At 44.4% G+C, this 27,418-nt stretch overlaps 1 protein-coding gene across 2 annotated transcripts in view; it reads left to right on the top strand.

The window, feature by feature from the left end:
• LOC147905626 (S-adenosyl-L-methionine-dependent methyltransferases superfamily protein) overlaps positions 1–26,030 on the top strand; it is an 85,746-nt gene extending 59,716 nt beyond the window's left edge. Inside the window, exons 9-10 of one of the 2 annotated variants that reach the window (XM_087381039.1) lie at positions 22,123–22,175; positions 25,677–26,030. In XM_087381039.1, coding sequence (XP_087237165.1) covers positions 22,123–22,128 — 6 coding nt within the window. In that variant the 3' untranslated portion in view covers positions 22,129–22,175; positions 25,677–26,030. The remainder of the gene's footprint in view (positions 1–22,122; positions 22,176–25,676) is intronic. The other variant, XM_087381032.1, reaches the window with a different exon arrangement.
• Positions 26,031–27,418: the final 1,388 nt, after the last annotated feature.

Here is a 27,418-nt window from a genome sequence, read left to right as displayed (position 1 = left end):
CATAAGCTGGAGTCAGTCAACCCGACTAAGACTTATGAGAGTTGCGAAACCAAGTTGTTGCTCTGGAAAAGAGTGAAGGCTTAAAGAGCAAGGAAAAGAAGAAAGATGCTGATAGCGATACCGAGGAAATGCCAATAATAAGTGTTCGAGGGGTGGACATTGCTAGAAACATGGTGGAGAGAGAGAGAGAGAGAGAGAGAGAGAGGTTAGGGTGTGAGGAAATGATGCTCAAATGAAGACATGACAAAGGCTTTCATGCATTCATCAAGTATGTCAAGACAAGTGAAGTACAAGCCTTATATAGGCTACTCACTCACGCACTAGCACCTAGTGCATATCCCATGATGACACGTGGCACCCACACAAGTCATACTAGATCACCTAGTACTACACACCAACACACTCTTTGACTATGATATTTCCAAAACCGCCCTTCAGAGCAAAGAGTGTGAGACCCAACACGCAAAGAGTAGACTGATCCCCCCTCCACCGCAATATTGGAAAGAGCAAGTCCAACTATCCAACACCTCCCGTGTGATAGTGACTTCTGAGTCCGCTTGCGACCGGCAAGGGCAAACCATCACTCGTCACCCCCCCTTACTCTGAACTGGGTCTATAAACCCATTGTCATTGGAGCACTAAGGTTCACTGATCTAGTGTCAGTGTACTAGTTTGGACCTGAGAGGGGTTGTATAGCTCTGAGATACATGTGCCCATATAGGGAAGTAGACCTTGCACCAGGGGCAATATGAGTTGGATTATTGTTTCAGTATTTTTTGGAGTGATGTACCAGTAACACTAGCATGCTCTTTCCGGATAGCTGCTCTTGTATGGGCTGGTAGAGGTATAATGATCACTATACTTGAACTCGCTTCATTTCATCTGTTCAACGATCAATCACGTGGCAGGCACTCAAAATTTCCTCCTAGCCAACCTCGGTGGTAGCAAAACCTCAGAATAGCCAACAACGTGAAGGCTCCAGCTTGCAAATTCCACCAAGCGCCAATTCCCTAGATGGATCTAGTATGCCACATGTCTTCATTCTAGGGTATCTCTTAAATGCATATTTACTACCCCTCTCTTGGGATATTAATTTATTCACTTGGCGGCCTCTCAAGTCAGGTTGTTTATAAAAATGTTTCAGAGTATCATGATCAACATCAACATAAAACTTTGACCCATACAAATAATGTCTCCATGTTTTTAGAGCATGGAGAAGAGCATACAAATCTAATTCATGAGTTGGCCAATTTCGTTGAGAGGGAGTAAGCTTCTTGCTTTCAAAGGCTACTGGCCTTCCCTCTTGGAGGAGAACTGCTCCTACCGCAATGCCACTTGCATCCGTTTCAAGGAAAAGCGGTTTTTGGGGATTAACTATTTTTAACACCGGTTCTAAGACCACAGCTTGTTTTATGGTGTTAAAACTTCCATGTTGATTCTGTCCCCATATAAAAGGTACTTTATCTGAGGTCAGATAAGTAAATGGCGATACTATTTCGGAATATCCTTTGATATGCCTTCGATAAAATTGGACAAATCCCAAGAATGATCGCAAAGCGGTCAAACTCTGAGGGATAGGCTAAGTCAGTATCGCAGCCACTTTCTTTGGAACCATTTCTAACCCCTCATGAGTAATAATAAATCCTAAATATTCAAGTCTTGCCTACATAAAGACTGGCTTTTCTCAAAGTATTGAACACTATTCTTAAGTGTTCATGATGCTTAGCAATACTTTTGCTGAACACAAGAATATCGTCAATAAAATGTACTACAAACTATCTGATATACGGACGTAGTAAATCGTTCATAAGCATGACGAATATAGCTGGAGCATTGGTAAGTCCAAACGGCATTACCAAAAACTCATAATGTCCAAACCTGCTTCTAAAAGTGGTTTTATGCACATCTTCGGCTTTGATACGGATCTGATGGTAGCCACATTTAAGATCTATCTACTGAAAATTATCGATCCGAGCCATCGGATACCTGTGCTTAATAGTGATATTATTCAATGCCCCGATGTTCACGCTCAGCCTACGCTCACGCTCACGCAACGCTCACAACACTCACGCTCAGTCTACGCTCATGCTCAGCCTACGCTCACGCTCACACTGACCCTACGCTCACGCTATGCTCCCTATGCTCACGCTCTCCGCTCATGCGACACTGCCCTCTCGCTCGCAGCTCTTAGACCCTCGCTCCCCTCAGCCACCCCTCGCTCCCTGCTAGCTCGCTCCCTCACTCAGCCACCCCTTGCTGCCCGCTCCCTCGCTTTCCCACTCCCCACTCAGCTCCCTCGCTCTCCCGCTCCCTGCTCCCTCGCTCTTTGCTCCCCCACTCAGCCAGCCCTGCTCCCCGCTTAGCCTTGGCCCCCGCTCAGCCCCTCGCTCTCCTCAGCCATCCCTCGCTCCCCGCTACCCCCTCACTCAGCCACCTCCCTCCCTCCTTTTCTGCTCATCCACCGACCCCCCCTTCTCTGCTCCCCTTGCTACCTTCGCTTCTTTTTTTTTTTTGGAACTTCAAAAAAAAAAAAAAACCACCATTAAAAAAAAAAGAAAAGTTCCTCGTCATCTTAGCCCTTCCTTCTTCTCCACCTCTTGGCTGCCTCTCCACCTCAGGCTTCTGCCTTGCCTCTCCACACCTCGCACTAGATGTGCCTCCCATTATGGGGGGGGAACCGGTGCTCCCGGTCCCGGTCAAACAGTAAGATCTGCACCCGCACCCCAAGAGAAATGGGAGACAAAGCTAAGAAAGATGACAATAATAACAACAACAAAAAAAAGCAAACGACACAACTGAAATTGGAGAATGTGAACACACGTTACAATTGAAGTGGACTCGGGGTAGACAGCAAGGCAAAAGTAGGACCCGCGTCAGCTTCTTCAGTCTCTATCTCTACCTCAACCTCAACTCCCGCTACAGTGTCAGTTTCGTTTTCAGCTCTAGCCTCAGCTCCCTCTATCTCTATCTCTACTTAGACTTCAGTCCCCGCTTCAGGCCCAGCTCTAGTTCCAGTCTCAGCTCCTTCTACATCTACGATCAGTGACATACTCATGCCCATGGCGCCGGTTGTTGAGTTGGTATGATGATAAGTGTAAGGCCTTACGCTGTCAACTCAGATTTGAAACCAAAAACAGTCTCCCAAGCGCACCAGATATGCTACGTGAATACCGTAGACTGGTACAGAGGAAGAAACTAGACTTCGTTCGTCGAAACGAGGAGGAGCTACTGAACATTTCGTTTAGTAACAACTCTAAGGACTTCTGGGGGAGATTTCTAGAAGGACGGTCCCCTTCGCCACTCATTGACACCCAGATCTGGTTTGATTATGCACGCACACTTTATGACATCCCAAATTAGCCAGTCCCTAACCTCTCACACATGCCTCGTCCCACATCCTGCATCCTCTTTACTAGAGGAGGGGTAAAGGATGCCGTAATGAAACTTCATAATGGCCGAGTGAAGGACCATGAGGGGCTATGCACTGAGTTCATTGCATATGGGATTAACCTCCTAGCCCCGATCTTAGCAAAGCTTTTTAATGAAGTGGTTTATTTGGGATTTCCACACACTTGGACCATTAACACTATCTCACCCATCCACAAGGCAGGGGATCCCATGAGCCCGGAGAACTACAGGACCATTATGATTGGACATGTCATGTCCAGGATTTATGGATCAGTACTTGACTCCGAGGTTAGTAGACTTGCAGAGTGTTGAGGACTTAGAGCAGTAGGACAGGCCGGATTCCGGCGTGATCATGGAACCATGGACCACATTCTCACGCTCAGATGTATCATCGGGGAGGCGAGATCACGGAAGCAGAGGGTTTATTGTTGCTTTGTGGATTTCCGCAAGGCATTTGACATGGTCCCAAGAGCCCGCCTCATACGGCGCCTACATGACTTGGGTTATGACTAGGAGATCATTTGGGCTGTCATGGCACTTTACGAGAGAGCTTCTGGCAAAGTTCCGGTAGGATCCGGGTGGACAGACGAGATCATGAGTACCATCTACCATCGAGGTCAAACAAGGGTGTCCTTTGTCGCCTACCTTGTTTGGCCTCTACATTGCCGAGCTTGAGATAGTGATGCAGACACAGGGGGTGTAGGTTGCTCTCTTGCGGGCACGCTGATCCAGATTTTGTTCAATGCATATGACGTGGCTCTCTTGTCTTCCTCAGCAGAGGGGCTTCAGAGACACCTAGACGCACTACAGTCATTTTTTGAGTCTCATGATTTGAAGGTCAACCTAGGTAAACGAAGGTCATGATCTTCAATACATCTCGAGCTATCATGTGTCAGGAGCAGTTTACATTTGTGGGGTCTGTTGGGGTAAAGGCACTATGGCCACCCAAGTACAGTTAGTACACTTAAGTAAGTATCGCTTCTTTCCCCGCCTCCCGCCAAGCGTCCTCGCCCTGATTTCGGGACAAACTGTTGATTAATGCCTTTGGTATTCCTTAAAATCTTTGGAGAGCTTTGGCTTACAAAATGATGCAGACTACACTCCCGTGAGTACCTAGTCGGTATTGAGAATTTCAAGTCACAAGGTACAGAATCAAGGGGCTTTTGTAGCCACAACCAAGCATTGGCTTATACACGCACTTGTTTGCGTATATCCTCCTGATTGGAGTTGATTTGTGCAAGGATTTGATGCATTTTATGACTTACGGGACAGTGGCAGATGCATATGAATTGGGGCTTTTGACATTGTTATGCATATCAGTGTTGGGGGAAACACCTAGATGCTTTATGTGATCAGTGGAGCTTTGGGAAAGCGGTGTATGCACTAAAATCTTCAAAAATCGGCTTCCAGTCAAGGGGCTTTTGCCTCATTCAAGTTCTAAACTGTGTAACACAGTTATAGAGGCAAGAGAAAGTCTAATTCTGACAGTTTTGGACAGTTATACAGTCAATTTCTGTTGCTGTACTAGAAAGTACAGTCAGGTACTGTCCGGAGTCAACTTTTGGACTGTAAACAGTCACTTTACTGAAGTTTAAAGTGCATAAAATAGTGCTGTTTTCACTGTTACAGCAGGGACATACATTGTGTCAAATAAAGGTACTGCTGTACTGTACTACAGAGCATCAATTAATGCATTAAGTATTGCTGTTCTGGATCTGCAGCAGGCAGGAAACAGACAGTATTTACTGTTAAGTGGGAGAAAGTTGCAGGTCCTGTGTTCCATTGCAGGAATTAACTTTTGAGCACAACTACAAGTGCATCTGTGCACTTAGTTTGCAGGGAGTCAGGCACTCAAGTGTGGGTTATATTTCTTGCTGATTGTAATGGCTTCATCCTCGGAATCTTCTCTTCTCAATATTAAAAAGTTGCAGGGTGCTGCTAACTACCCAATGTGGAAAAAGATGGTCCTGAATGTGCTAATTCTCAGGCAGTTTCATGCTCCTATTATACACAAAGGTGTGAAGCCCACTGGCACAACTGATGATGCTTGGGCACTAGCTGATCTGTCAGCAAAGTCCATAATTGAATTGTCACTCCATGAGAGTGTTGTTTGGAATGTGGATGGTGAAAAAACAGCCTGGGGTGTGTGGAAAAAGCTACAGGACACATATGAGCAGCAAAGTGTAGCCACAAAGATATATTGGTTGCGCAAGTTCTTCAATCTGAAGATGAAGGAAGGGACCTCCATGGATGCACATCTCAATGAGTTTAATTCAATTGTCACTCAACTTGCAAATCAAAAATATGTGGTGGATGAGGAAACCAAGGGTATGGCACTCTTGATCTCTCTTCCTGAAAGTTGGGATACATTCACCACAGCTGTAACAAATGCAAACACTTTCATAAGTTTTTCAGATATCACAGGGCTGATTTTGCAAGAAGAGCAGAAGCTGAAAGCTCAGATACAGTAAAGCCTAACAATGCCTTAAATGCAAGGGGGAGAAGTCAGCAAAGAGGCAAATCTCAGGAAAGGGGAAAAGGGAGGAGCAAGTCCCGCTTCAACAAAGATGTTGAGTGCTACTACTGTGGCAAAAAGGGACATACCAAAAAGCAGTGCTTTAAACTGAAAAATGATAAGAGAGACAAAGCCAAAAACACTGATGCATCAGATGCAAAAGCAATTGTACCAGTAAGCATGGCAAGAGCAGTGTGAAGATTGAAGAGCTTCATTCTACACACGGTTATGACAGTGAGGGAGAGGTTCTATTTCTCTCTACTTTGGATGCTCATTCTCTCCATGCAGGAGATTTTGCAGACATGCACTCTTGGATCATTGACTCAGGTGCCTCATTCCATGTTACACCTTACAAAGAATTGTTTGTAAGATATGCAGCAGGCAGTAATGGAGTCGTTTTTCTAGGGGATAATCATGCATGCAGTATTGTCGGTGTTGGAGATGTCAGGCTTGTATTTGCTGATGGTACTCAGCTTATGCTTCACAATGTTAGGCATGTACCCGAAGTCAAGAAAAATCTGATTTCTACTGGTATGTTGGATGACGAAGGTTTTGTGACCAGCTTTGGTCATGGTTTCTGGAAGGTCACCAAAGGTGCCCTGGTTGTTGCCAGAGGCTCTAAGGTTGACACAATGTATACTCTTCATGCTAAAGTAGGTAATCATGCTGATATTCATGCCACTGAGCTGCCGAATATTTCTATGTGGCATAGCCGGATGGGACATATGAGCATAAGTGGAATGGAGCAATTGGCTCGCCTTGGCTACTTACCGTCTCTTAAATTTTCTGATTTAAAGTTTTGTGAGCACTGCATATATGGTAGACAGTTACAGTGTCCTCATAAAAGGAGATTAGGACATAAAGATGCTCAACTTGAGCTTGTGCATACAGACGTGTGTGAGATGCCTAGTCCTTCACTTGGAGGTGCACGGTACTTTGTCACATTTATAGATGATTCCACAAGGAAGGTGTGGGTGTATCCTCTTCGATTGAAGAGTGATGTCTTTCCAGTGTTCCAGAAATGGCTTGCTATGGTTGAGAACCAAACAGGCAGAACCTGAAGGCTTTGCGGTCAGATAACGGTGGGGAGTATATGTCTAATGCATTCAATGCATTTTGTGATGCTAGAGGTATTAAAAGAGGACTCACTACTCCTTACAGTCCAGCGCAAAATGGCACTGCAAAGCATATGAATAGAACCATACGAGAAAAGTCTCGCTCTATGATGTCACATGCTGCTTTACCTCATGGATTTTGGGCTGAAGCTGTAAAAACAGCAGTACACCTCATCAATAGGTTACCAAATAAAAGACTAGATGGCAGAGTGCCAGAGGAGCTTTGGACAGGAAAACCTTCTTCCTATAAGCACTTGAGGGTCTTTGGCTGCACTGCGTACGTGCATATACGCAGAGAAGATCGCAGCAAGCTTGATCCTAAGTCTCTTAAATGCATTTTTCTTGGATATGGTGACAGTGGTGAGATGGGTTACCGCCTATGGGATCCTGTGAATAAGAAGCTAATACGCAGCAATGATGTCTTATTTGATGAGTCATGTATGTTTAAGGCAGCAGATAAGCCTTCTGATGCTTCAGAGGTTGACATTGATGACTCGGGACATCCTGTACAATTCAGGCAGGCTGCGAATCAGCCACAACAGCAGCGTAATCAGCCAATGCATGATGCTGCAGCAGGTCCAAATGGACAGCCCGCAGTGGCGGAAGATGTACTACGGGACATGCCACCTTTGGAAGACCTCCCAGGCATAATTCTGCAGCCTGATCTACTGGAACAGCCACCTGTTTTAGGTGAGCAGCAAGTTGGACAGCAAGACCAATGGGTTCGAAGGTCCACTCGACAAATGAAACCGCCAGACAGATTTGTTCCAGGAGCAGATTTTATTATGCTTACAGATTGTGGAGAACCTTCCTGTTACAAGGAAGCCGTGCAAATGCATGATAAAAGGCTATGGGAACTAGCCATGAAGTCTGAAATGGACAGTCTCCATAAAAATGGTACTTGGGAATTGGTGCAGTTGCCTGAGGGCATGAAATTACTGCCATGCAAGTGGGTGTATAGATTGAAAGTCACACTTGGAGCTAAGCCAAGGTATAAAGCCAGGTTGGTTGCCAAGGGCTTTAAGCAGGAGTATGGTGTCGATTTTGATGAGATCTTTTCTCCAGTGGTTAAGATGACCACACTCAGGATTGTACTTGCTTTGGTTGCATGTGAGAATTTGGAATTATGCCAAATGGATGTGAAGACAGCCTTTCTTCACGGTGATCTTCATGAGGAGATCTACATGCAGCAGCCAGAAGGATTTGCAGTCAAGGGCAAGGAGTCACTTGTATGCAAGCTTAAAAAGAGCCTTTACGGGCTGAAACAGGCACCAAGGGAATGGTATAAGAAATTTGATACCTTCATGAAGTCCCAAGGTTTCAGGAGAAGTGATGACGATCACTGCTTATATACCAAAAGGGCTGCAAATGGCAGCTTAATCATTCTCAATTTATATGTGGATGACATGCTTATTGCTGGTAAAGCTCGTAAGGAGCTTGATGACCTTAAGAAAAGATTGCATGAGGCCTTGGATATGAAGGACCTTGGTGATGCAAATCACATACTGGGAATGCGGATACGGAGAGACTGGGGACAGCGCTTGTTGTATTTGTCTCAGACTGAATATATTGGCAAAGTATTGTACAGGTTTCATATGGAGGGGGGCAAGACCCTTAGTTCTCCATTGCCTCCATATGTGAAACTCAGTGCAATGGACAGCCCACACTCAGATGCTGATAGGGCTGAAATGGCCAAGATTCCGTATGCTTCAGCTTGTGGCAGTCTCATGTATGCCATGGTTGCTACCAGAGCTGATATTGCGTTTGCAGTGGGAGTGGTTAGCAGGTATATGGCAAATCCAGGCAAGAAGCATTGGAATGCAGTGAAAGGTATCATGAGATACCTGAAGGGCACACAGGAGTTGTGCATATGCTTTGGCAAGCGAGATGCAAAGGTGCATGGTTATGTGGATTCAGATTTTGCCGGTCATCCAGATAACCGGAAGTCTACTACCGGTTATGTTTATACATTCACTGGAGGTGCAGTGTCATGGATGTTAAGGATGCAGCAGTGCATAGCCTTGTCTACCACGGAAGCTGAATATATTGCAGCCACAGAGGCATGCAAGGAGGCCTTATGGTTATCTCGGCTAGTGGGAGACTTGGGCATTACAAGTGATATTCCATTGTTGCATTGTGACAGTCAGAGTGCTATTCAGTTGGCACACAATCCTGTCTTTCATGCAAAGACAAAGCACATTGATGTGAAGTATCACTTCATCAGGGAGGTAATAGATGATAAGCTGATTCAGCTTGTCAAGATTCACACAGATGATAATCCAGCAGATCTGTTGACAAAAGGCTTGCCTGCAGAGCGGTTTGCACATTGCCGACAGTTGATGGGTATAGGTTGAGCCTCATTTATTTTTACTTGAGGGCATATTGCCTTTAAGTGGGAGGTTGTTGGGGTAAAGGCACTATGGCCACCCAAGTACAGTTAGTACACTTAAGTACAGTTAGTACACTAAGTACACCGTACTTAGTGTTGTAACCTTATCCTTTCATATAAAAGGTTGACTGTGTGCTAGGGGAGGTACACACATATGTTTTATCCCCACACTCTTGTGTTTATCCTGCTTGTGTGTGTCGGTGTGCTCCCTCTCTCCCTTCCCACAAGGTCATCTGTTGAGATAGTTTCATCATACACTTATCTTGGGGTTATCTTCTCCGGACTGAGCTTCACTATGAGACCCGCGATGCAGGCACGCTTGAGTAGAGGGTATGCCTCATTGGCTACGCTAGAGAGGCAGTGCTTCCGCTCGCACTTTCAGGATCCACGCACCAAGGGGTTGCTTTTTGACTCCTTAGCTCGCCCAGCGGGGATGTACGGCAGCCCTTGTTGGGGGCCAGACTTGTTGGATACAGAGTGGGCCCGTGTGGAGCGCCTACAGGTTCTCATGTTATCACGGATGATTCGTGGTAGTCACCCGTTCCTCACCAGATCATTCAGGTTGAGTTTGGGTCACTCCCTTTACAGCTAGATGCTGCATTTCAGGTCATCACATATCTGTACCGAGTTAGGGAATATGGGGATTATACCTCGGGGCGTAGTAGGCTACCATGGATAGCTCTTTCCTCTTCTATGGCACTTGCAGCAGGAGGAGATTAGAGGTGCTGGTATGCATGTACAGAGAGATGGTTTGAGCGACTGGGGCTTCACATGGATAGACCACCTCCCTTCCAGTATAGCATGGATGCTCCGTTCTCTCCTCTCTTATCACACGAGGTCAACCAAGTTATCCATGAGGATCTACTACAGCTACACACTTTTCGGACCTGGTTGGAACCGAGTGAACTCCCAGTGAAGCTTAGCTTCTACAGAGATCACTTCTTACATATCATAGCGGAGGGTTTCATTGACCCACCATGATACACACAGATTCACCTACCCCACTCGCTGAGGATCTCTCTTGGACAGTTCTGGGTCTCTTCTCACAGACTTCGCATCGAGAGCGGCAGAGTTGAGTGAGTACCCAGGGAGCGGCGCATATGCACACTGTGTGACATACAGGAGGTTGAGACAGAGGAGCATTTCATCTTTAGGTGTCCTGTGTACTATGAGATTCGAGGACGTTTCCACTTCCTCCGGGATAGTTATGGGGTTTTAGCCCGTTTCCTCTCCCACCCAGACCAGCGGTGTTTGGCAGGTTTCATTCATGAGGCACTTAGACACCAGGAGAGGATACTCCGAGCACGGAGATAGGAGTAGACTTCTTCCTCGGTTGATCCCTCTCAGAGCTCTATCACGGAGTTCTTTCAGCTAGATCACATGGACCCCATCGAGACGAGGCCTCGACATGATCGTGACCCGGAGCGCGTGACCTGACAGCTCAGAGAGGGTCGACATATCACACTTGGAGACATCCCCTCCTTGTTTAGAGTTGGAGCTTGACTGATGGGGGTCACAGTAGCCCTGGTTAGACGTAGAGCTACGATCAAGAGACGTGCTAGGACCGCACCTCTAAGTGGCTGATAACACTCTATTGCCGACTTCATGCCTCCACTGCCTCATCCATCCTGATATCTTGCTGTTGCTGGGGATGATGATGATATTGATGATGATGCTGAGATTGATATATAGTCAACCATCGACATGACTATGTTGTACTTAAGACTTAGTACTGCCATTCTGCATTTTTGCATTTTTTGCATTTTGCATTGGTATGGATGCTCGTTTAGTAGCTTCACTACCACAGCTCGTTGTATCAGGATTTTCACAGTCTCATAGACCCATCGGTCTTCCGAAGACTTTAATAAACTTTCTTTCTTTCTTTCTTTCTGTAATCTATACAGAGGCGAAAAGTATCATCTTTTTTTTATAAAAGTATCACTGGCGAAGCAAAAGGTGAGAAACTGGGTTGAATCTGCCCCAGCTTGAGGTATTCTTCCAGTTGTCTTTGTACCTCCGCTTCTTTTGTAAAACTTAACCTGTAGGGAGGTCTATCTACAGGTTTTGTCCCCGGGATTAGTTCAATCTTATGCTGAACATTCTACTCTGGAGGTAACCCATAAGGTAACTCATCCCTAAAACAATAAAAGAACTCCTCTGCTATTTGATCAGCGAACTTAACCATCTCTCCATTTTGGGTAACATCAGTGCTAGCCGAAGGACCATCAATCGGCTCTACCGATGCTGTACAAAGAAACAAAAACTCTTCTTGAGCTTTTCGAACTTCTATTACGTAAACCAACGGTCCTTGAGTTATATCTTTTTCACCTCGTAACACATACAACAATCTATGGCTGGATTCTTCCTAGAATGCCAAGCCTTAACCAAGGTTATGTGTGCATGAGCAAGCTTTGTCATTTCAAAATCAAGCTTCTCAGCATAGTCCTGAATTCGAAGTTCCAAGTGGGTAACCCTTTGGTCCCATACTTCAGTTGAACTTCCGTCTGCCATTTTGACTGTATATGCATAGTCAGATGGGCTAGCCTCTTTACAAGCTTGGAGTTAATTACATTGTGTGTTGATGTAGAGTCAAACAACACAATGACGTCATGATCAGCTACTTGCTCCTTCATCTTAATTAACTCCGTATCGTTAAAGACTGTATATCGCGTTGCTGTGGGCTTTGATAGGACATTATCAGGTGCATTAGTTACTAGCTTAGCAATATACAGACATAATAAGACATGTACTGACCTTTGAGAAGATCCCGTTAGCTGAATCTGCATTGGTTCTGCTTCGGGACTTTCCTCTATTTCCACATCGCATTTTGAGATCACCATCTCAGCCATCCGACGATTGTTGTTTCGTGGACAATCTTTCCACTAATGAGGCTGAAGGCATCCAAAACACAAGTCTTCTCTCCTTGCTTTTTCTCTTTGCTCTGAGTTCAAAGAAGACTTTGACGAAGCCCGGGCTGCCATTGGTGTTACTTTTCTTTTCATTCCAATGGTGGTACTTGGTTTAGGAGTCTGAACTGGCTTCGCCTGCTTGGCTTGACCACTAGGTTGTGAGGCACTCCCTTTGCTAATCCACTTCTTCTTAAACCCAGTTTTCTTCGAGTACTCATACCGAGTCCCAACCTGCACAAACCCACCTTGTCTGTTCCCTTTGGCATCCTCATAGTTCAGGGCTATGGCAATTGCTTTATCTAGCGTGTTCGCATACTTAGCGTGAACTTCCATCTTGATTCGATCATTCAGTCCAAAGATAAAATCTTTTACCTGGATTGACTGAGGTAGAGGTTCATAAACTTTCAGTACACTTATCAATGTATTTCGCCACTGATAAATTTCTCTGACGAAGGTTTCGATAATGATCCCAAGCTCGGAATGCTTCGTCAGAAGTGTTTTTTAAAACCCCTCCCAAGTAGTGGATGCCACTCCATCTTTTTGCCGTTTTATCCACCACCTATCCACTGCCTCATTAAACATATGGGTGGCCTCGCGGATTTTCTTCATATCATTCTTGATTTCACACATGGCGAAGGCCTCGTCCCATTTGTGTAACCAGGTCTCTATGATATCGGAACTACAGTCAGACATCCAACCAGAATACTTTTCTGGCCTATAATTGGCAATATTAGGCACCTTAGCCCTCCTAGGCTCGACCGTATGAACAGTGGTTTTAGGCTCCATTGGAGATTTACCTTTCTCTTCACGAGATGGTCTAGTAGACATACTATGAACCATTTTCCTGAGCTCGGATTGCCCTACATTTGCTTGTAACTGTTGTGCTAATTTGTTGCAAGGCATCCTTCAATAATGCAATTCTATCAGATAGTGTATGGCCTTCTAGGCACGACACCTGCGGGGTCGGCTGGACTCCCGACTCTACAGGGTCCACCCTAGAAGCCTCTTCTTCTACTTCCATTTAGATCGATGAGTGTGTGAAAAAAAAAAAACACACCTGAATTGTTTCTACAATCGAAAGTCAAACTCCCAAATATACAGCTAACCAGACATAGATCAAACTGCAAACCAAAACTGCTTTTTCTTATGCTAGGGAATCTCCTGCAATATCAGAAAGCTCAAATCCTAAGGAAAAATGAATTAACATATACCAAAAGTGATTTTAAAAAGCATAGAAAACTCCCTGGTCATTCATGCTGCATGGAGAGATCAATTTGTCCGTGCAAGCCACTCCAGTACGTATTTATGACCTGCGTTGTGACTAGGAACATGCAGGAATGTCTACCCCTTCCCACGAGCTCACGCACCAACAAAAAAAAGCACTTCGATTGTTGGAATGATGGTGAGTGTAAGGCCTTGCGTTAATCAAGCCCAAACAAGATTGGTTTGTTGTAGGAACTTTTGGTGAAAGTTTCTCGAGCAAAGGTCGTCCTCCTTCCTCAATGACCTAGTCACTTGGAACTCATATGCATGCATCCTCTATGACATCCCTCACCAGGCAACACCAGGACTTTCATCGCTACCTTGCCCTATTCTTGGTGACTTTTAACCACCATTGGTGATATCACACATGCAACCTGTAGTCCCTGGATCACTTTGTTCACATCGACTATGCAGTCTTCTTTGACCTTGCATCATTTGATAGAGATTAAAGTTCTATTACATCATACCTCCGACATTGCTGTTAGTTCTTTTGGCTTGGTGATTCTCTTGTATGTCACAACCTACTGGATCACATTTTTATAGCTACATCGACTAGCTTCACATTTGGATGCCTTTTTACAGAGCAACTGCATAGTCCACGATGACTTATGACATGTTCAGCACACATCCATACATGTTGTTATTTGCGCACTCATCTTTTGATTGACTAGTCTTTGATCCAGGTGGACTTTACTTTTTGCATATTCCTTCCTCTTCCTCTTCTCTTTGTCCTATCTAACCGCAGTGCCTCTGCAAAACCTAGTTACATTCCTGGACCAACCAAATGTGAGCAGGCCTGTGAGACTTAGCCTCTTCTCCAATTTAAACTGTGTCGTCGAATTGTCTTCCGTTGACCAGGCAGGTCTTTGTGGGCGCAATCTTGATCTATGTTTAGCGACTAAGTGCAACCAAGCTCCCCCAAAAAAAGTTCACAGCAAATGCACGTAGCTCTGTGGGCTACTAGGCCCAATAGCCGAGCCCACGCTAGCAAAGCCATTTGTACTATCGTAACGCATGAACTTTGCAGAGCAATTGACCCACGATTCGAACGCCAACTGTGTTCCAACAACCTCTCACAACCATATGATGTTCAGCTCCAGCCTTTGGTGTTAACCAAAGTTTCGCCAACCAGTCATGACGCCAGCTAACTAGGCTGTGTGCTTCATCTCGTGGAGTGCACCTCATGTGCAATAGCTAGCTCCCGCGATGCCAAGGAGCCCTGAAGGCAACAAGCCGTGAACCTGCACGTGCGCCACTCTGATGTCCAACGCACACCCCAACGCACACCCAACACTGACGAACTATCGGATGGCATGAACCACACGACGCGAACGATCTACCAGAATTGGGCACAGCCTGATGCTTCGCCAATCGTTCGTCCACTCCTTCAATCGTTCGTCCACACCTTCAATCCCCCTTTTCCAATCACCCGCTCTGATACCAAAATATAACGATCACTATACTTGAACTCGGGTCATTTCATCTGTTCAACGATCAATCACGGGGCAGGCACTCAAAATTTCCTCCCAGCCAACCTCGGTGGTAGCAAAACCTCAGAATAGCCAACAATGTGAAGGCTCCAGCTTGCAAATTTCACCAAGCCCCAATTCCCTAGATGGATCTAGTATGCCACATGTCTTCATTCTAGGGTACCTCTTAAATGCATATTTACTACCCCTCTCTTGGGATATCAATTTATTCACTTGCCCCTATGCACATTTCCCACTTAATGCATTTAAGATCCATAGCCTTAGACCCATCTAGTCAGTGCCTTATCACCCTCATCAAGGACCTTGACATTAACCCCTTTGACCATTTGCATGAAGCCCAAATAGATATAATACAAACATTGATCCTTTACAAAGGAAAATGTCGACTGACCCTTCCGAGGTCATGTTGCCTCAACTTGAGCGTAACAAGAGGAGTGTCTTGTTTGCTGTCTTTTAATGTGTAAAGGAGCCAACGGGGTACCTTTGAAGGCAGGAGGCAGAAAGGAGCAGCAGGAAGCCACCCTCTGGACCTATATCCAGGAGGTGAGAGGGTGCTTGAAGGGCTGCAGACTTAGCCAGGAAGGGGCTGGACCTTGGCTGTCTTCTAGGGCAGCAAGGTGCTAAGATCATCATACCTTCTGGAGCAGCCATTCACAAGCAGGTTGGAGCAGTGGAATAGGGACCTGTGTGCTGCAGCCAAGGTCCAGCCCCTTCCTGGCTAGGTCTGCAGCCCTTCAAGCACCCTCTCACCTCTTGGATATAGGTCAGCAGTGGAATAGGGACCTGTGTGCTGTAGACAAAGCTTGGCAGGGGCTGCCCACCTAGGCTAATTCATAGGCAGTAAGGTGGAGAAGAACACACTGGACGGAAAGTCTACAGAAGCTCGAGGTGGAGCACGCGAGCTCGAGTCTAGAGATAACTGGCTGATAGGAGGACCTTGTGGTAAGATCAGAGAACCACACCATTGGTGGGACTCTGGATCTATATCTTTTGTATTGTGTCCATAGTTTTGGACGGAAATATATTTTGGTGGTTTCTCTATGTGGCTGGTTCATTGTCTATTGATGAGTCTGCAAATCTATGTGACGCACATTAAGTAAAGAAGTTTGTGATTCCACACCCTACACCACATTGTGTGAGCTCCTTGGCATTACTATAAGTCTTCCGCTGTGTGTACCCTTTGTTGGGTCATTTCTAACACAACAAAGGCATAGTGGAAGATTCATAAAACACAACATCCCGACTAACAAAACACTTGCCCGTGCGGGGCTGATATAGCTTATAGCCCCTGCTCTTTGAACTATACCCAAGAAAAATGCATTTAACAGCTTTATCATCCAACTTAGTGGGTCTCTGTGAAGGCACATGAGCATAATCTAAGCATCCAAAAGTCCTCGTGTGGGAAATGCGAGGCTTATGACCCGTCCAAGCCTCATAAGGTGTGAGTGATAGTCTGCAATGCCTTTGTAGGACGTCTATTCAAGATGTAATTTGCACACATGACCGCATCCAACCACAACTTATTAGGCAAATGTTTGCCTTTCAACATGCATATGGCCATTTCCATCACTGATCTATTCTTCCGCTCAGCCACGGGATTCTGTTGAGGAGTATAAGGCACCGTGCATCGATGATTAATGCCACGGGAAGCCAAAAGAACAGCAAACTCTGTTCGACATGTATTCACCCCCCCTGTCTGTGTTAATGTCAGCAATGTGCAGCCCACTCTCATTCTCAGCCAAGGCAATAAAGTGCTTGAAGCATGAAGAAACATCAGACTTGGATTTCAATGCGAAAATCCAAGTGTACCTGGTGAAATCATCAATAAAAGTAACAAAATAGTAGAATCCCCCAAGCACTGCAACCCTCGTGGGTCCACAAACATCACTATGAACCAGGTAAAGCTTGCGTGAAGCACCAACTCTCCCATCCTTGGGAAACGCAGCACGGTGTATCTTACCAAGTAAGCATGGTTCACAAACATGTTTGATAGGTATATGCATTTTGGGAAGATCCACAACCATATCTTCCTTTTATAACTTCACCAAGACTCCAAAATTGAGGTGCCCAAACCTCTCATGCCACAAATGAGTATCTGCCATGTAGAATCAATAGTAGAGGCATGTGCATTGGCAAGTGCAGCATCATCATCTGAAAATCTGTCATAAGCATCAAGTCTGTAAAGACCGCTAGACAATGTGCCAGTAAAAACCAGGGTAAAGGCATGTGTAACATCATACACTGCACACCTCACACCATAAAAAATAACCTGAAAGCCACATGTAGCAATGGCTGAAAACGAATGCTTGGAACATAAAGCACATGCTCTAGAGTGACAATACCACCAGAGACAAAAGAGCAACTTTCCCAATACCTTTCTCGGTATACGATGCATTATTGTCACATGTGACACTGCCCCCCTTAGTTGTAAGCTCCAATGAGCTGAATAACTTCCTAGAGGAAGTGATGTGCTTGCTAGCACCACTATGAAAGAACCAGGCATCATGAACATTTGAAATTGCCATATAAGCATCATGAACATCAGGATTATACTGACATGTAACCAAGAAAGCCCAATGGTGGTCTTGTGCGAAATTAGCGGACTCATGTCGATCGTGTGCACTAGAAGAACTAGATACTGCAAGACCAGTCTCTTTCTTTTTCTTTTCAGATGCTATGCGCTTCCTGCATTCAGAAATATCATGCCCAGGTTTCCTGCAATAATGACATCTCTTCTTCTTTTTGTTATCCCCTGAGGCACCATGTGAATGATCAGCATGGGAATGCCCTGCATTCCGTGGACATGGTTTGGTCATTTTCATTCGTCCCTATCTAATGGTAGGGAGGTCTATAACGAGGTATGGGCCTTGCCCTCCCCCAAAAAAGCAGGATGCGAGTAAATGAGAGGGCTTTCCAGCTGAAACCTTGCCTTTATCTCTTTGGTTGTGATGGGCAGCAAATGCTTGATCACTAGCCATAGTAGCATTGCGATTCACACGGCTTTGCTCCTCCTGAAGAGGAAGAGCAACAAGCTGGTTAAATGAGAAATGATTGGCATCACCCCCTGCAACCAACCTCAATTTAGTGGCAAAGCCTTGATATGAATCAGGCAACCCATCAAGGGTATTAGAAACCAGCTGAGAATCAAGCGTAATCTCATCAATGTTGGCCAAATGCTCTTTCAAATCCTTCACATTAGTGAGATAGGCATCCATGTTACCACCCTCATTAAGATTTAAATCTATCAACTGCTTGCGGAGATAGGCAACCCTCGCCTGCGGAGACAGTGCGTGTAGGCCTAGCCTCAGAACCTAAAACAATATCTCATAGATTCTTGGCAACCAAAACATGTCCCATCATGTATGACCACATGGGGTAATTGGTGCCATCAAGCTTGTCATCAGTCCCAATCAGCCCAAACAAATCATTTTTGCCACTAGACATGGTGATGAAATACAAGGCAAATGCACCAACTGGCAAAGCAAATGAGAGAAAGGCAACCTCTCAGAATCAAGTGCTGAAAATCTGCCCAAGCTTCAAAGCTTATGTCTGCAAAAGACTCTGCTGTCCCAAGGTGTACCTGTTGCAAGAAAAATTCCCAAAGGCAACACGAGGCCTTCCAAGGCAACACAAGGCGTTTCCAAAATGCAAATGAAGCAGATATTGGAAAAAGCCAATGCAACAACGGCTTACCCAATGATGTACAGCAGTGACAGGCTCTGAAAGCGAGCAACTGAGGGTTGGAAATGAGAATTGCAACAAAAGAAGTGCTCCCACGAAAAGGAGAGCACTTAGAAATGGAGAGAAAGAGATCCAATGGAGACAAACTCGCAGCCCGAGGCAAAGGGATGCCAAATGAGGAGGGAAGGGCTCAAAGAGAAGTCTCCGGGTGAATTCATAAATGTCGGCACGCAGCACGAGGCAGCTCGAAAATGCTGAGAAACCTTCAATATAACTGGCACGCACCGTGAGGCAGCTCCGTATTGCAGTAAATGCTTGCTGACGCAGTCCGTACTGCAATAAATGTTGCTGACAGGTCCGTACACAGTCCGTACAGCCTTAAATGCAAGCAAAAAGGTCCGTACAGATTTCGCACAGCATTAAATGATGTCTGATAGGGCCGTACAGAAATCGTACAGCAGTCTGACAGGTCCATACATAGTCTGACAGGTCCGTACAGGTGTACGGAATTCAGACGTGCGAAATCCATACAGTCCATATAGGGCGTACAGAATTCCGTATAGATGTTGCGAGCAATAAATGTGCAGTAAATGCACCGATTTCAGCAGAAAAAGCTCCAAAACACTGATTTCCTGTGCCAAGAGTGAAGTTCCCGCGACAGAAATGCTCGAGGAGGTCACAGGTCCTCATAGATGTGTAGGAAACCTCAAAAAACTGAGCAAATCAGCAAGAATGAGAGCTCAAAAGGCTGCCAAACAGCTTGAGAAAGCTGTCAATGGATGAGGGAATGGATTCCCGACTTGCTCTGATACCACAGTTGGGTGTTGGAAGCAATGGAAGCTCAAAAATGGAAGCACAATGAAGAAAAACGAGATGCTGTAATAGATTGCTGCAAAACTGAGTTGTGGAGGCTCAAGGGAGAGCCAGCATAACAAAACCCTAGGGCTAACTACCCTAACTAGACTAAGTGTCCTAACTGACCTAGATGGTACATAAACTAACTGTACCAAGATGGTACATAAACTAACTGTACCAATAGTCCTAACTGGCTATAACTAGGCCTACAAGGCTCATACCAAGGTATAAGTGGCATCTATGGATAGCCCATGGTGTGTCGGTAAGCTATGACTCAATGCATCATGTCCTTTATTTGTCGGGATAACCCTTACAAAATCCATAGATAGACCTTCCCATAAGCATTGAGAATGTGCAAAGGATACAACATGCCTCCAATCTTAGAGCCTTCTACCCTATTAATTTGGCATTGTTGACATTTTCACACATAGTCCTGTACATACATTCTCATTTTTATCCAACAAAAGTTCCTTTTGACGAAATCGTAAGTCCTTTGTACACCAAGATGATCTGTACTATGGTTGTCATGATGTTCATAAGAAATCTTTTTCTGTATGTCATCCCTATCACGCATACGTACTTTTTCACCTATGAAACAACGAGCCATTTCGGATTGTATAGTGATTTCTAACCTTACTCTCAAAGATAGTGTTCTCAATATCGTGAGAATCCTTATTGTTGGAAATATTGTTATATTTAAGGCCACTAGTGGCCAATGTATTTATTAATTAGGAGGGTTAGGGGCACTTTTTCCTTGTAGGGGTTTCCCCCTAACCATACTTTATGGTTGAGCTGGCAATTGAGTGAGTTTTAATTCATGCTAGGGTTTTAGGGTCTTATCATATTGATATCCCTCTTGTATCTCATTCTTGCAACTTCTTCTCCATGTCCAATACCTTAGATTTGGTATTAGAGCAAGCTGCCCCTTGCTCCCATGCACCTCCCCTCAACTCTTGTGCCCTTGGGGACAATTTTTGTTGAGAAGAACTTGAATTTCTTACGAGGAAGTTGCTGCTCCAGCCCGTTGTTGATCAGCCACCCTGTTTTTCGGTGAATTCAAGGTCAATTTTGGTGCAGAGTGTACGTACTCTTGCAGCTGTTCTCCTACTGGGCGCCCAAAAAACAGGGAGAGCCGTTACCGTTTGACCTGTTTCGATCAGTATCAGTACCGATTTTCTGTCTTGAAGGAGTTGCCTCACTCCTTGAGGAGTTTTGAATCAGGTGCCTTCATCTGGAGCCAAAACAGTGCTGGTTGAGCTATTTTGTGAGGCATTTTTGCTGTTCGGGACCTACTGCACCTGTTTTTGCACTGGCCCCCTACAGAAGGAGTCTCCAGAGTGCATTTTATGGTTGCTACAGTCATAATTTTGAACTGTACCAGATCTGATGTTGCTGTTCAGAACAGGCCACGTACGCGTTTTGACTTGTCGCCTCACTTTTAGGTGGTTTTCAGACCTGTTTCGACTTTTCCCATGTCGGGGGAGGCTATCTTGCTACCCCGGCCAGTTTCAGTGAAAAAGCACTCAGCTGCATGTCGTTTTTGAGCAAAACAGCAGTCAAATCAACTCGAATGTTTTAGGAGATTCAGCCCAGAATGATAAATTGGATGGCACCAATTACTCCCTGTGGAGCTTTATGTGAAAGAATCTTTTTGTTGCAAAGAGTCCATGCAGTTTTGTCACACATGAAGATGCCTATGCAGTTAGATGTAGCCATTGCTCTTGGTACACATTATCAAGGAGGTAATCCTTGTAATAGACAATAGGTAGAAGTAAGGTATGTTTTACCAGTTGCACTTGTTGCCCCTACTCAGGATCAAAGGAGATGGGATGCCAGGCTTTGTCACTCATTGCCTTGTCTGTGAAGAGGTTCCTCATACCTCATATCCGCTCCTCTAGGACTTCCAAGTGAGCTTGGTATACGTTGGAGAATATGTATAAGGCAAGGAATGTGGCCAGGGTCTCTTTCTTGAAAAAAGAGCTTGATAATGCCAAAATGCTGAAAGGTGACTCGTTGTTAGATCATTTGACTAAGATCAAGAATCTTAGAGAGCAATTGCTGAACATTGATGACGTTATACATGATAATCAGCTTATATCTACAACTTTGAATTTTGTGCAAGATACTTACTTGACTTTTGATAGCTCTTCGAATTTGTGCATGTGGGGCAATTAGTTCCACTTACTTTTCAGGAACTTGTGGGGTTGTTGCTACTAAAAGAACATACAAGGAAACTATGTGTGATCATGTGCATGATCGACTCTTGTTGGCTAAAGGCAAATATAAGCCTCATTTCGGTGGCTCTTAGTCCAAGACTGGTTCAATCGGCCCAAGTCAAGAAGCTTGGAGATCACATCAATGATTGCAGGAAAAGGTTGGAGAAAGAAAGGAAAAAGAAGATGGAATGATAGGTTCAGATTGAAATGCGTAAGATGTAAACGAGGGTAGTTCTTCAATAAACCTTGTTACAAAAGAGTGTTCTTTTTTGGTTTTGCAGTTATGATGGCATATGTGATGCCGACCAGTGACCATGAGGTTGCCTGACTCAGTGTGAGTGATGCCTCAGATGTTGTATGGTAATTTGATTACTTCCAGGAAGAATTTACTTGTAGTTTTGCTGCCTGCTCTTGTTGGCAAGAGAGTGTCTTGTGCCAACAATTCTTCATATCATGAATGGAATTGGAAGGACTTTGCTATCATCGGTTAGTGAGACTGATCTCAAGCCTTCTAGATGTCTTGTATGCACTAGGGATAAAGAAGAATTTACTTTCTATGTCCTCTTTTGAAACAGAGAGGCTTGGTTGTCGTTTTTGAAGATGATAAGCGCAATATAAAAGACAATCAATAGTCATTATAGGCACTTTGAATCAGGGTTTGTATGAGTTGGACAAAATGACATCAATATGTCTAAGGTTGCAACACTCGCAAGAGTTGTCATCATTAGATTTGTCCTTGCATTTGATAAGAAGTTCTGGGACCATGCTACTTTTGAGGGATCTTTCTCTATAATCGAGAACTGCTTTTGGTTCATGAGGGATATACTTCGACAGATCTTGTAATTCGGGCAAGATCCTCTGCTGAAACCAAGTTATCTGCCTTGCCTAATGTCTCTTTTAGGCGACTAGCATGGAACCTCAATGTGCTTGGTACGCGCATAAAAGATTGGATTACGCGCAATGGCCAAAGCACTCTGGTTGTTAATGTCGAGAGTAGTGGAGGATGGCTGACATATATCAAGATCTGAAAGTAATTGTCGAAGCCAGACACACTCAACTGTAGCAGTGAAGGCTGCCTTGTACTCAGCCTCACAGCTGGAAGTGGCAACTGTAGGTAGCCTTTTGCTGAGCCAAGAGATGCATGAGTTACCAAGCAAAAAACAGTTACCAATGTGGGACACTAGTGTCAGAACAACCTGCCCAATCACTATCCGTGTAAGCGTGCATGACAAGTGAACCCTGATCAGCATAGAAGAGACCTAAATCGTGAGTACCTCTAAGATATCTGAAGACTCTCCACTGCCTGCCAATGCTGTGAACTAGGCATATGCGTGAACTGGTTGAGGTGGGATACAGCATACTGTAAATTAGGACGGGTGTGGCACAAGTAAATGAGACATCCAACAGCCTCCTGGTAGAGGGTGACATCACATGGTGGACTCCGTCAGGAGCAGAGAATTTGAAGCCAGGTTCCATTGGAGTAGAGATTGGCTTGCAATCCTCAAAGAGGAAATGTTCAAGGAGCTGTCCAATGTACTTGGACTGAGTCATCATAATAGCCACCTCAACATGAGCAAACTGAATGCCCAAGTAATAGTGCATCTGTCCCAAATCTGACATTTTAAATGACTGCTGCAAATCAGCCTTAAAATCTGAAATATGCTGAGTATCGGGGCCAGTAATCAGCATGTCATCCACATACAAAATCAGCACCAAAAAATCAGGACCACTTCCACGGGCATAAAGAGTGGGCTCTGTAGAACTGTTCTGAAAACCAAGGGACAGTAAGTGTGCATGAATTTTACCATACCATGCCTTGGGTGCTTGCTTCAATCCATAAAGGGCTTTTCGCAGCCGGCATACCTTGTTTTTTTTTTTTCAAGAAAAGTACTTCATTAAGTATGAATAATAACCGCAGAGCAAGCTCAAGTGCGTGAGTACATCATGTCAAGCATGAGAAAAAAGGCATACTTTTTTTTAAAAATCCAACAACCTCAAAGCCAGGAGGTTGTGACACATATACCTCTTCTTGTAAATCCCCATGAAGAAAGGCAGTTTTGATGTCAAGCTGATGCAGCTGCCAATGCCTGTGGGCTGCGATGGCAATGACACATTTGATGGTGGTAATCCTGGGAGTGGGAGCAAAGGTCTCCTCAAAATCAATGTCTTGTTTTTGAGCATATCCTTTTGCAACAAGGCGGGCTTTGAACCGATCTATGCCGCCATCAGATATCCTTTTCAATTTGTAGACCTGGCTCACGGCATGGGCGTGACGGGAGAGCAGATTGGGCCTGTTGGGTTCGCAGGGCACCTCCGTTACAGGACGCCTGCAAGGCTGGGATGCCTGCAGATCGCCCCTCTAATCCTAGCTAGTGGGGGCTTTCCTCGTAGAGAAGGGGGTTTTTCTCATAGCTTCCAATGCCTTGTCCACTCTATCGCGGATTTTATGCCTCCATTGCCTCATTCATCTTGATGTACTGATGATGATGATGATGGTGATAATATTGATATGTAGTCGACCACTGACATGGCTATGTTGTACTTAAGTATTATCATTTTGCATTTTTTGCATTCTGCATTGGTGTGGATGCTCGTTTTGTAGCTCCACCCTCATAGCTTGTTCGTACCAGGATTTTCACAGTCTCATAGACCCATCAGTCTTCCAAAGACTTTAATAAACTTTCTTTCTCTCTCTCTCTCTATATATATATATAACAAGAGAGGGATCCACAGTAAATGACATTAAATCATTAATTACCACATTGATTAGGCTCTATATAGATATAATCACATTTGAGGGAACTAGGCTCCATATAAATATACCACATTTGAGGAAACTAGGACACACGCACGCACGCACGTGTGTGCGCTCGCGCACGCTGTATGTCACATGTGATACTTGCTCATCCTATTACCCGTGACTTCCTCAGCAGCGCCTTGAGGCCCTATTTCCAACTTCTTGTTTTGGCAAGCTTTTTTGGATCTTTGGCATTCATCCACGGAGGGCAGAATTTGATCTTTTTTCCACATGGGCACTGTATTGGGCACACAGGAACCATAGAGTCTTTATAGAGCCTACTTCTTCCATGTTCTACTATTTCCACATCCTCTTGTAAGTTGTAATATAAAGATACCTGGATTTCACTTTAAAAAAAAGTGTGTGTAGATAGATAGATACATAGATAGATACAGAGAGAGAGAGAGAGAGAGAGAGAGAGAGAGAGAGAGAGATTAAGGAGGCCTCACGGGCCTATGAGACAAGGTACAATAAAAGAGTGACTCATACAAGCCTCTGTGGGCTGAGGCAAAGGGCTCACTTAGGGTGCTTGCTATACTAAGAAACTCGAGCTAGTACTCAAAACTCGAAACTCAGAAATCCTGAGAGAGCAGACGTGATCGGCTATCAAAAATTTCACCTCAATTGCACCTGCACTTGGGGATTGAACCCATGACCCCCTGCACATAGGTTCAAGATCCTATCACTAAGGTAGAGGACTCTCATGTACATATGAAACAAACATTCATCATGCATGAATCCCTTGCATATCTAAAATCTCTCATAAAGGTGACACTGAGACATACAGCTTTTCTGTTTATTGAATGTTTTCTGGCGACTATCGTGTTAGTATGGAGCCTTCATTTCCTGCTTCCAATTCTGGAGCGGGAGTCAGTCTCATTTGGCAGTATACTCAGTTGTCTCACAACAAGGATTCTTGTTCTTTATTCTTTGAAAATTTACACTTGCAAGTGTTTTATTCTGTATATAAAGTGAAGATGATAGTTTATTCACTCGTGGTTGTATGAGACATACATTTGATGAGGCGATTTCGTACAGGATTTTCATTAGAATTCGGTGGAAAAGCAGACAATGCAAGCAGGACAAAGGCATTCCAGAAAAATAGTGGGATGCAGACACTGTTATAGTTAACATTAATATGAGATCCATATTCTTTGTAGATAGATATTGGAAAACTATCCTGTAAGTTTGTATGACCTGATCTGTCAGTTTTTATTAAAAGGTTTTACATGCATTCTGGCAGCATGCAAGAATATGTAGATAACTGAGACAGTGAAGGTGCCACTTGGCTGTCCAAGTATGGTTTCCCCCTAATATTGTTAGGTCTTTCTTACTAGGATAGATCTGGTGAAATCTCTGAATATAGTGTTTTTAGTGCCTGAATAAGCCATTTCATTCTGGGACCTTGTTTTCCTTTTAGTTTGCTCGTATTCTAGGCTATCGTCTTTCTAGTCTTCCTTATTATTTTTCTTGTTTCAAAATAGTTGAATGTAGATTCATTGGGCATGATGGGAAGGATTGTTGTTCCATTCTCTGATATGTTGAATTTAGATATATCTCTGAAATTCACCTCATAGACTATCTTTATCATGTATTTGACTAAATGCCATCCTAATCAAGGGTTCAAATTGATCTTGATACTACCACCAAAATGGCTAATTTGAACTAGTTGATCAAATCATATACAAAGCTTACTGTTATATATGCAGAGAACGGACAATTTATTTGAGATAGTGTTACAGCTGGGATGTGGTTGATGTTTTGCTTGTATTTGGTGTCCCATTTTCTAACTTGTTGGAGCGACTGTGAAGACAAGCATGTTGAGACATCATACACAACTGGGCAAAGTACTTATCCAAGCTGACTCTTGGATCTCTTGGATGAGAGACCTTTGGTCTCTTATTTTCCTACCAGCATGATATTTGATTTGTCTACACCTTTTGCGCTAAGCAGTTAGCTTGGAAAATATCCTGGATTCATTTACAGGCATGTCTCCATGTTTTTGTTGAAAATGTAACTGCCATTTGGAGTATTTGAATGAATTTGGAGGGGGACAGGCATGTCTATCGATCATTTACCACCGTACTTGTATGCACTCGATGTCTTCTTTTTGCATCTGACATAGCAAGAGACTCATCAGATCATACAGGAGGACCTATGGCAGGTATACATTCATGTAAAAGAACAGTACCCTCCCTACAGTACTCTGTGCCCCCCATTACAGCAACTCCCTGCCCCTTGCCCTGCCCTGTTCATATCTTCTATAGAGAGAGAGAGAGAGAGAGAGAGAGAGAGAGATGCCCTCAAAAGATCAAAGGGTCTACAAGGCTGAAGGAAAACCAGATACAATAAAAGCTAAGGGCTGGGGCCATAAAGCGAGCATCCAGACCCAAGGTTGATATCTGAGCCAAGAATATCAATAGAGTACAGCACGCTGTCTTTTAAAGAGTCCACAAATGATTGTTTGTAAGAAAACCAAAACGCCAAAAAAGGAGGGAGATCCCTGATAGTGGGCCAACCGCTTAGCTGACGCTCGGAGTGACGAAACCTATGTATGCTGTCTAGGGGACCATCTCCGCCAGTTGGCTGAGGATAGAAGAGATTCCTCAGCCCATGGGATCTAAGCAGGGGTGAGAGAAGAGTCCCATAAGGCTGCAGAACGACCAAAGGGTCTCTCTCTCTCTCTCTCTCTCTCTCTCTCTCTCTCTAACTAGGCATAAGCACATAGTGTTATTCTTGTGAAGTTTGTTACCACCACCCATTGGAGCTAAATGTAAGTT

The sequence above is a fragment of the Dipteris shenzhenensis genome, chromosome 1 (assembly GCF_047967505.1).
Source record: "Dipteris shenzhenensis isolate YYH24624 ecotype China chromosome 1, Dip_SZ_1.0, whole genome shotgun sequence".
Lineage (NCBI taxonomy): Eukaryota > Viridiplantae > Streptophyta > Polypodiopsida > Gleicheniales > Dipteridaceae > Dipteris > Dipteris shenzhenensis.
This window is presented reverse-complemented; position numbering and strand designations above follow the sequence as displayed.